General features: G+C 51.6%; 2 protein-coding genes across 2 annotated transcripts; both read left to right on the top strand.

Moving 5' to 3' along the window:
• Positions 1-948: 948 nt before the first annotated feature.
• N7481_007959 (uncharacterized protein) lies at positions 949-2,700 on the top strand (the record flags this gene model as incomplete). Its single annotated transcript, XM_057267178.1, has 3 exons — positions 949-1,036; positions 1,105-1,421; positions 1,549-2,700. 3 exons carry the CDS (start codon positions 949-951, stop codon positions 2,698-2,700), a joined length of 1,557 nt encoding a protein of 518 aa, XP_057121379.1.
• Positions 2,701-4,668: 1,968 nt separating this feature from the next.
• On the top strand, positions 4,669-7,651 carry N7481_007958 (uncharacterized protein; the record flags this gene model as incomplete). The annotated part of the gene is made up of 5 exons (XM_057267177.1): positions 4,669-4,710; positions 4,764-5,223; positions 5,274-6,215; positions 6,269-6,667; positions 6,723-7,651. 5 exons carry the CDS (start codon positions 4,669-4,671, stop codon positions 7,649-7,651), a joined length of 2,772 nt encoding a protein of 923 aa, XP_057121378.1.
• Between the last annotated feature and the right edge of the window lie 2,966 nt (positions 7,652-10,617).

The following is a 10,617-nucleotide window of genomic DNA, read 5'->3' as shown; positions in this document are numbered from 1 at the left end:
CCAATCTGTATAGATATACAGTGGTGCCCGCATATTGCTCACCATTATTTACCGCCTTCTAATGGGAGACTAGTAGTTTCCTAAGATGGACAGGATTAGCCAATCTATTCTACATTGGGTATCTACTAGTTCCACTTTAGGAAGGCGGAGACCAGGGGGTTGAAACTTTTGCGGCGCCACTGTACAGTATGCATGTATCAACCCGGTATCCACCGAGTCCACCATCCACTCGTCCGGGACGCCTTCTCTGCAGCTGCAGCTGTACTCCGTAGATGCCGCCCCCTTCGCACCTTCCCGAAGAAAGACCGGTTCAAGACCGTCAACACTCGTCAAGACCGCCTTCTTAGAGAAGCCAACCAATCAGAGGGCTAAACTGCCCATTCTGACTTGCTTCTCTCCGCCTTCCAACCAATCATGACTCTCCCTCATTTTCATTCACTCCCCTTTTTTGCAGGGTGTTACATATTCCATGACCCACTTCCTTCCACTCCCCGCCGACAAGCCTACATCAGGAAATAGCCAAATCTCCCCTCTAACCCAACTCGGTCATTGGAGGTGCACCACTCTCTAAGGCCCCAGTTCGTGTCGCTCGTTGACCTCGTGTTACCAGAACTGAACCCCCCTCCTCTCCTCCCTCTCTTCGCCTCCCCCCCCAAATCCTTTATTATATGTGGTGATCAGCTCCCTCGCCCACCTTGCATTACCGATCCCGACTATAACGTATACTATCCACCGACATCCGGCTCTAGTTTCGCTCTCCTACGCTCCGACCGTTTGCTGAACCCGCCCCGCCCTTTTTTCGCCTGGGTCGCCCCTCGAGGGAGCCTGCGATGCTTCCCACCAAATCCCGAGCAAGCTGGAGGAATTTCGGCATTCGTGATCGTCGGTTCGGCATGCTGTAGCAGGTGCTTCTTGACGTCGACAACCACTTCTGTCCTCTATCGCGAGATGTCCGGTAAAACTTCAAGGTTGGAAGATCCCACACCGGCTTTTACAGCCCCTGTTTCGTCTGAACCTTCGGGCATGGATCCTTCCAGTAGGTCGATCCTTCGACTGTACCTTCAATGATACCGCATTGCTAATGTGAATTCCCACCTTCTTTAGGGCAACCCGGAGATACGGCTCAGCCCGGCAAACCGAGACGACGACGGCGTCCGGCTGAGTCGGGGGCTCAACCGAAGAACCAATTCTACTTTGTTGACTCATCCTCATCATCAAAGGAGAAACGTGCTCATGTTATGCGCCACCATGTCCAGGAAAAGCGGAAGCAGCGCAAATTATCCCACGAATCCCTACAGCCTGAACAGATCCAGGATGCATTATCATGGCAGACGACGAAGGATCCGGAATATGAAACGGACCCTCAGATGGAACCGGCAGCGTCTGGTGCCCAGGGCCCTTCGCCCGATCCGAATTCTTCGGTATGGATACCAAACCCAATCTCGATGCCGCTTCGTCGACCTGTTCTGCGCAGGCAGGCAGGCAGGCAGGCAGATAGGTAGACATGATACCGTCAAAACATATGCTTACATTTTTCCGAATGTACAGTTGCGAATTAGGTTTTCAAATGTAAACCCGGCTCCCCAGTCGGCCGTGTCCTTACAACTAGGCTCACCCAGGACGATGCTTGATGCGTCCCGAAAAGATCCCTTTTCTAGCCTACCGATCGCCCACGATCCCGAGAATCTTGAATTGGTGGACTACTGGACGACCAAATTGACTTATTGGTCCGGTCAGAACCCTTACGTCAAGAACCAGATCTTCCGAACAGCCATGGACCATCCAGTCACCTTTCAAGCCGTCATCCTAACCTATTGTGCTCGGTGGAAAGCTCAAATATATGGAATTACAGACAGCCCAGAGGTCATTCGGCATGTTGGACAGTCGCGAAAGAACATCGACGACGCCACCAGAGGTATTATACAAGTCCCTCCCGATCAATTGGCCATGGCTCTATCTGGAATGGCACTCGGAGAGGAACGCTTCGGCGATAAATCAGAGGGTCGACGTTGTCTTGATCAGGCCCTCCACCTGATGCGACCGCGTCCTGGATCCAATCCACCTGTGGAGGTCTTTCTCCACTACGTTCGGTTTATTATGCTACCCCAAAACACCGAGGTCGACCCAGCAGACCTTCAATGGCTGGTATCATTTTTATGGGGTGCACAAAGCCTCATGCAAAGGCACAGCTCCCCGGATTACCTGGCCCACACGCCACAAAGACGCGATGCATTTGAAATGCAGAGTCCGCTATTCTCCCTTTTGTCTAGTGGGCCACGACCATCCCAGGTTCCGCAAGCTGCTCGGATGTACGTGGTTCGTGATGCTCAAACACAAGAAATCAGTCGGACGGCAGCGTTAATCTACATCACCGCTGCCCTTTGGGACTTTAAGGATTCGGCCAGCAAATGCGGCCGCTTCATGAAATACCTATCTACGACGGTTGAGCACCACCAGCTCGATCGACAGCACGCCTGCGAAACGCTGCTTTGGCTACTACTTGAGCAAGGCTGCGATCCCGACCTGCAGGCCCACGAACGAGCGTGGTCGACAGGAGAGCTGCTCTTAACACACAAGCAGCTGCGACCGGACCAACAATTCCACTTCAACGAAATTTTGATGAGCTTTCTGACCCTGCGGGCACCCATCCGTGGCATCGACATCTTCGAGAAGGAACTTAACAAGGGCGGACTCCTGTAGTAGGGCCCAGTCAATGAAGAAATGATGATATTATCTTGAATACTATATATACATATATATATGCATATTCGGAGTTTGATTCCATTTAAAAATACCACATGTGTGTGACTTTTTGTGCCAACTGAACAGCAATTTGGGGGTGGATTGTACGAAATCGGCGTTGCCATCAGGAACAGGCACGAGCAAACGTGGGCTTGGCAGGACCCGACAACCAGGATGGGAAGTATAAGCGTCATCCACCGCGAGCCCCAGTGGGGGGGTACCAGAGAGGTACCAGGGCCGGCACCCCTCAGCCTCGGCTCCTAACACGGTTGAATTTGATATCAGAAAGAAATGGATGACCTGTCCATGTCGATCGTGGTTCACGCTGAATGCAGTGTGCGGTGGGGATCGAGCGGAGCCCCGAAAAAAGGTTCTCCGAGGTTACTTCCCACACAAAACTCCCACGAAAGGTACCTGGAGATACCCAGGAACGAGATCGCATTCATGCGACTATCTCAGTAAAAGGACTGTCGATCGTTATGCACCAGTCTCATCAACGATGACGATAGCATATTATCCCTACGAGTGGTCCGTGGTTGCCCACATTCCAAGGGGTCCTGTGACAGCAAGCCCGAAATGCAATCCAATCCGGGGTGCGTCAAGAGAAACCCGATGGCATTTCAACCGTGTACAAACCGAGAAGATATTAGGAACAGCGCCATGAGAAAAAAAACAAAAACCTCCTAATCGCGTGTGTTTGTGGACATGGCAAATTTTGATAGTCCAAGCGCGGCCCATGGGTAGCTCAATGCTAGGCAATAGCGCAGCCCACTAGCTACCACTAGCGTCTGTTGCATCTCTGGTCCGATCGATTGGATCCAGCTCAGCAATTTTCCAGCTGGCCGATGGGTACTCCGTACGGACTATTAGTGATATTCCTTGTCGCATATCATCGAAACTCTCACACTCACTCTCCAATCCCGAGATCAACACACCGCTAAGAGCTCCACGGCCTACGAGCCTACGAGTCACTTCGGCAAATTACTTCCCCACGAATCTCTTCTAGGGTCTGAGCTTGGTTTCGCAAATGTGGGAAGGGTGGACAAACAACCCCTGGATTCCCGCAGTTTCAATGTGTGACTTGATGTCGTTGTCCCGCATACATCGCATACTCGTACATTATACTCTCTCAGCAGACCAAAGGATTTCGAATTGAACGAAAGGGTGATCATGCTAGTGCTTTTTCTTTGAGGAGATCGGCAAGCCAGACCTGTTTCGGCCTGCTTGCCCAGAACTCGTACGGCTGGGGGTTTAATTTGTTTGTGACGCAGCTGTGGCTTGACGTGGCTGGGCGCGGTCTTCTCCGAATCTTTTCTTGCTTCTCTCCCTTGCCGCCCGCAAAAAAAACATCCGATGCGTGAAACGATCTGACATATGGTAGCGCTGGCGGTTTCAACGTCAGTGGCATACGAGTACCACATGTACATCCAATCTCATAGAGTCATCGATTTCCCAAAGGCACCGAGGTATCCAAGGAACCGGACGATCAAAAGACGAAGCCAGTGCGGGTGTAAATCTGGATCGACCGCTCACTCGCCACGCCCAAGTGGATCCACGACAGGGGGTAAAGGAGACGCTATTTACTCATTGGTAACCTTTGGAGGGAGCTCGCGACCCCGACCCCTGTGAAAAAAAAGAAAAAAATACCAAAAAAAAGAGATGCTCCTATTACGTAGCCCAAGATCGCAGATCGCATCACTTCAGATGCCCCTCCCTCTGTGAAGCTTAAACCCGCCCTACCTTTCTTTTCTCTCTGGAATTTTTCCCCCTTCTTCTTCCTCCCCATCCATTCTCATCGGGGCAACATCGGGCCAACATCGTGCCCCTTCGACATACGACACACACGTGCAGCTTCCTAACCTCTAAACACCTGAGGCTTTTCGAATTCGACTTCAATCTCGAGTTTCGACTCGGTTATCCTACACCATGGCAGACGTCGGCGCCATGCACCGGCTATTCAGCCGTGCCGTACGTATTGGCCATATTTAAAGACGCGATGACATTTGGCTAATTTGCCCTAGGATGACCCCAGCCAGACCTCGAATTCCCTGTCGGGTTTCTTGACCACCTTGGTCGTTAACATCGTCATCTTCGCCGTGATGATTATCGTCTTTATCATTCTGCGAAAGAGCCAGCGTCGCCAGTACATGCCCCGAACCTACATTGGCTACCTCAAGCCATGGCAGCGCACCCCAGAATCCCCCACCGGCCTGTGGAGCTGGATCAGTGCGATGTACCAGCTCCCTGACACCTACGTTCTCCAACATCACTCTATGGATGCGTATCTCCTGCTGCGATTCCTCAAGCTGGCGTCTACCATCATGTTCGTCGGCTGCTGTATCACCTGGCCCATCCTGTTCCCGGTAAATGCCACCGGCGGCGGTGGTAAGCAGCAGTTGGATATCCTCAGTTTCTCCAACGTCGCATCTAATACCTACGGGCGTTACTTTGCCCACGCGCTACTTGCGTGGGTCTTCGTTGGTATGTACGTTTCCCGCGATCCATTGAACCCACCATTGACTTGCAATTAGGTTTCATTTTCTTCCTCATCACTCGTGAGCACATTTTCTACATCAACCTGCGCCAGGCATACTCTTTCTCGCCCGCCTATGCCAACCGTATCTCTTCGCGCACTGTTCTCTTCAGCGCCGTGAGCCAGAACTATCTGAACACGGACAAGATTCGTGCTATGTTTGGCATTGAGAAGGTCAAGAATGTTTGGATTGCTACCGACACTAAAGAGCTCGAGGAGAAGGTCAAGGACCGCGACGCGGCTGCTATGAAGCTTGAGGGCGCCGAGACTAAGCTTATCATGATGGCCAACAAGGCGCGCAACAAGGCATTGAAGAAGAATGGCTCCGCCGAAGAAGGTTCCGAGGAGAATGCCGATCTCGGCCAGTTTGACGACGAGTCTGGCTCCGTTGCTGCTCGTTGGGTGCAAGCCAAGGACCGCCCGACTCACCGTCTCAAGATGCTCATTGGCAAGAAGGTCGACACCATTAACTGGGCCCGTTCCGAGATCGAGCGCCTGAGCCCCGAAATCGAAGAGCTCCAGGCGAAGCACCGTGCCGGTGACGCCAAGCTTGTTTCCTCTGTCTTCGTTGAGTTCTACCAGCAGGCTGATGCTCAGTCTGCCTTCCAGTCTGTTGCTCACAACCTGCCTCTGCATATGGCTCCTCGTTTTATTGGTCTGGACCCGACCCAGGTCATCTGGGCCAACCTCCGCATAAAGTGGTGGGAGCGCTTAATCCGACACGCCGTCACTATTGCCTTCATCGTCGCTCTTATCATCTTCTGGGCCATTCCGACGGCGGTTGTTGGTGCCATCTCCAACATCAACAGCCTGACTGATATGGTTCCTTTCCTGAAGTTCATTCTCAAGTGCCCTCCAGTCATTCTTGGTGTTATTACCGGTCTGCTGCCCTCCATTTTGATGGCGGTTCTCATGGCGCTGGTGCCTATCATTATGCGACGTACGTATCTCTGCGACCCTGTTTATTTTTCAGCATACTGACCGAATCCATAGTCTGCGCCAAATGGGGTGGTGATCCCAGCCTGGCTTCCATTGAACTCACTACCCAGAACTACTTCTTTGCTTTCCAGGTTGTTCAGGTCTTCCTGGTGGTTACTCTGGCATCTGCTGCCACCAGTGTGGTTACCCAGATTATCAGCAATCCTTCCGACGCCGCCAGCCTGCTCGCCAACAACATTCCCAAAGCCTCCAACTTTTACATTTCCTACATTATCTTGCAGGGCTTGTCCTTCAGCGCTGGTGCTCTTCTCCAGATTGCGGGCCTGATTATTGGCAAGATTCTGGGCAAGTTCCTGGATAACACTCCCCGTAAGATGTACAAGCGCTGGTCGACTCTGGCGGGTCTCGGATGGGGCACTGTTTACCCTATCTTCACTCTGCTGACTGTTATTGGTATGTGATGCCTATCTTGAATCCCATCAACCACTGTTGCTAATCCGTAATTCAGGTATCATCTACTCTTGCATTGCTCCTCTTGTCATGGGGTTTGCCGCCATTGGCCTGTATCTGTTCTACTTCGCGTACCGCTACAACCTGCTGTATGTCTCGAACGCCGATATTGATACTCAGGGCCGTGCCTACACTCGTGCCCTCCAGCACCTGACTGTCGGCGTGTACCTGCTTATCGTGTGTTTGATTGGTCTGTTCGCCATGGCCTCCGGATCTAACCAGATTGCCGTTGGTCCTTTGGCCCTGATGATCATCCTCCTGGTCTTCGTCGTCTTGTACCACCTCTCGATGAACAGCGCCATGGAGCCTCTGCTGAACTACCTGCCTAAGAACATGGAGCATGAGGAGGAGTCTCTCCTGGCCGAGGACCGCACCAAGCTCAGCACCGAGTCGCACTCCAACGGTGTGAACAACGGCGTCTCAGTCACAGACAATGGTGTCAGCAACGCTGACAGCGGCGTCGCGGTTGTCGACTCCGCCGAGGCGGAGAAGGGTCTCGGCTACACCGAGGTTTCGGACGCGAAGCCGAAGGCGAAGGCGAACTTCTTCACCAAATTCCTGCGCCCGGATATCCATGCCGATTACGTCACCCTGCGCCGTCTGGTTCCCAACCCGCTCGATGTCGCTCCTTACCCCGAGGAAGTCGAGCGCAACGCTTACTTCAACCCTGCCATCAACTCGCAGGCTCCTCTTCTCTGGATTCCCCGTGACCCTCTTGGCATCAGTCGCCAGGAGGTTGCCCACTCTTCCCGCGTCATCCCCATCACGGACGAAGATGCGTTTGTGGATGAGAATGCCAAGATCACTTGGGACATGGACAAGGGCCAACCCCCCCATCTACGAGGAGAAGATTTCCTGGTAAAGAATTTTACTTGTGTCGCGGCCCTGCCGCACGCGATTTCTTGTTACCGGATACTCTCTATGTAAAACTGCAGTTACTGTCTAGGTTTTGACTTTTGGTCCTATTTTGATACCCGGTCGACCAGATCTGATCTATTTTGCCAATTTGGCCCTTGAATTTTGGGACATCTGGTAGATGGATGGATGAGATGATCTTGGTTGGCTCCCGATTGGGACTTTGTTATTGTTTTTCCAATCCCCATTTTCTCCGCCTGGTGTATACTACTCTTCAGGTGGGAGGACTTGGGTCGACTCTTGTTTCCTATATTCATCTTATTTCATATTGGTAATTGCGGCTGATGTATACGCGTCATGTCACTTAATGTTTGAGAAAGTCTCCATGAGACTGGGATTGATATCTACCCTAGGTAAATTTATGAAGATGAGTTTATTATGGCATTGAATGTACTATATTTCCTATCATACTCTTCATCGTAATCATAGCGGTTCCATCTGCAACAGATATGGTTTTGGAAGATGAGCTGTAGTGTGTTGATAGCAGGTGCACCTTGAAGGCAGTGAGAGCTGCCAACAAGTAGTATGAGCAAGCAATTTAAGCCGACCATTTACAAGACAAGACAGATGATGACTGATGGAAGTTTGTTCGACACGTTTCAACCTTCTGATCGCCTGATCTCCCGGAGCTACTCGGTGGTACCTTTGATGTGAGACTTTCAGCACGATCGCGATCGCGTTCGATGCCAGCCACGACTTGATTCTGCTCCCCGATTGTTCGAGGGTCACTGGTCCCCTTTTCGATCCATGTATTGTAAGTGTCAGTATATACGCAGCATACATAACAATAAATACTTGCCAGGACCCTCACCACGTCGATGAGGTACGAGTACGAGTACTAGGGTACTACTCGTAGTAATTCTGCACTGACCTGCATCCCGTGCCGAATGCAAGTGTTCCCAGAGGCGCCAATTCCTGCCACGTCAACAACCATCAACCCCATCCACATCGTCCATTTCCAAGGTTATTTAGAGTGAAAATGAAGATCAATTCCACTCTCCCCTCGCCTTACCCCTCCTTCCCCCGAATCCTGCACGGAATCCCGTGGGTGGCAAACAGACACTAGCCAAGATCTTCTCGAGAAAAGCTCGCTCTAGCCTTGGGCCGGTTGGTGCCTTGCCCGCGACTCAAGTATGGGACGACGGCGCTATTTGAGCGCCCGAAGCCACTGCCATCATCCGTCGAGAGCTCCCCCTGTCGCGGCGCACTAGTCAAGTCAACCAGTTGGCCGGGCTGGTTTGGTTGCCCTTGACACCAGCGATAAACAGAGCGCGGTGATACGAGTACATCATACGAGTACAATTATACAATACAGCGTGTATGTATGGACTATCCTACTGCTATAGTTATTACTTACACTGGTTCTCCCTGGAACATACCGCTCAGAAGTACTTACATACAGAAATTACTACTTGTACCTCCGAGTCTACGAGTATCTGTGTGTATCCTTGTCCCACTTCCCTCCGTACACAAAGCTCGACTCATCCCATGACCTCTCTCCCCATAAGCCACGGGGGGGCATTCTCAAAAAAAGGGCGAAAGAAGTGATCTTAATTTTTCGCTGTCAGCCCCCAAGCCCAAGCAGGGCCCCATTGCGCTATGAGCAGCACAAGAATACCGCAATTAGCGTGTGCCACTGCCTTCGCCCACACACCACAACCCCTCTCTCCCTGCTGCATTGTACTTCTGTCCCTCTGTCCAACGCGGTTGGAATCAGTTTCCGGGACTGCCTAAATTGGAAGGATATGGCGACTCCACCGCCACCGACCAGTTAGGGTAGAGAGGGAGGTCCCAGGGGTGCGGCGCGCGGGGCTGGGTGGGGGACGTGCTGTGAATGCAATTGGCTGGACCGTGGGGGACGGAGTATAACATTATTGAACGTATTAATATACGGATGTTGGATACTGGAATACATACCGTACATACATATACCACTGTACACAGACCGACCTGGTCACCCAAGTACTACTCAATTCGTTAAGCAGAACTCGACTCTCTGGAAACGGTTATATTAACTAGTGGAGAACAAGTGCTTAAGTAGTATTCAAAGATCTATTCTCTACGGATAGACCTACCTTCTTACCCACAGGAGAACCCGCTGCCCGCGGATCCATGTCCACTCGATTCATAGACTCGGCTACGAGACACTCGAAACAAGGAACTCGCGCTTTCTTCCTCCATGTAGTAAGATACACATACACATAGCCGACCCCGGCAGTGTTTGATGCAGGTAGTAATCTTCAAGCAATAACCCTGTCCCTCCGACCTGACAGGCCAAGTCGGAAATCAATTCAAGAAATCAGCTGCCTCCTGCATTTGAATTTGCCATTGTCTCTGCTCTTGCTTCGGCAGCTGCGTCTTCCTCTGCCATTCTGATATGATCGACAGTTATGCGAGCCGTGTCTACATACATAGTACTCGTAGACCCGCCACGCCCTAACGAGGCTGGCTGCCTCGTGGGAGTCGCCACGCTATGGTTTGCACGGACAATCTGGAACATATCAATTTCTTTCTCCCTAACCCTATACATAATCGCGAGCCAAGTACGGAGTATGCGGAGTCCGGAGTGTTAGAGCAGAGTAATACCTCCCTGGTTGACCAAGTATACTATAACCAGTTCACTATATTTACTAGTACTCCGTACATACTAGTCTAGGCCCCCATATACCCGTTTCTTGCAAGCGTCAACAAGCGCGACAAGGGTGCAGGGAAAATTTGAGAAGTAAAAGTGGACTGAACTAAACCGAACAGACCCCTGGGCGCACCGTTCTCCGTACGGACACAGCAGCCCAACTAGAATTCATTTCTTCTTCTTCTTTCTTTCTTTTTTTCTTTTTTTTGCCTCGTTGGACCCGCTCGCTACCTACGGAGCATTACATAGTATACGGAGTACGGAGACGCATTTGACTCCACCTCCCTCCCGCGCGATGCACAGCGGGCGCAGAGACACGTACATGCTTCGCGCTACCATTTTCTAG

Source organism: Penicillium waksmanii (assembly GCF_028829765.1).
Source record: "Penicillium waksmanii strain IBT 27052 chromosome Unknown utg000007l:1.0-4314555.0:1.0-4317578.0, whole genome shotgun sequence".
Lineage (NCBI taxonomy): Eukaryota > Fungi > Ascomycota > Eurotiomycetes > Eurotiales > Aspergillaceae > Penicillium > Penicillium waksmanii.
The sequence above is the reverse complement of the archived record's forward strand: the minus strand, read 5'-3'. Positions and strand labels throughout refer to the sequence as shown.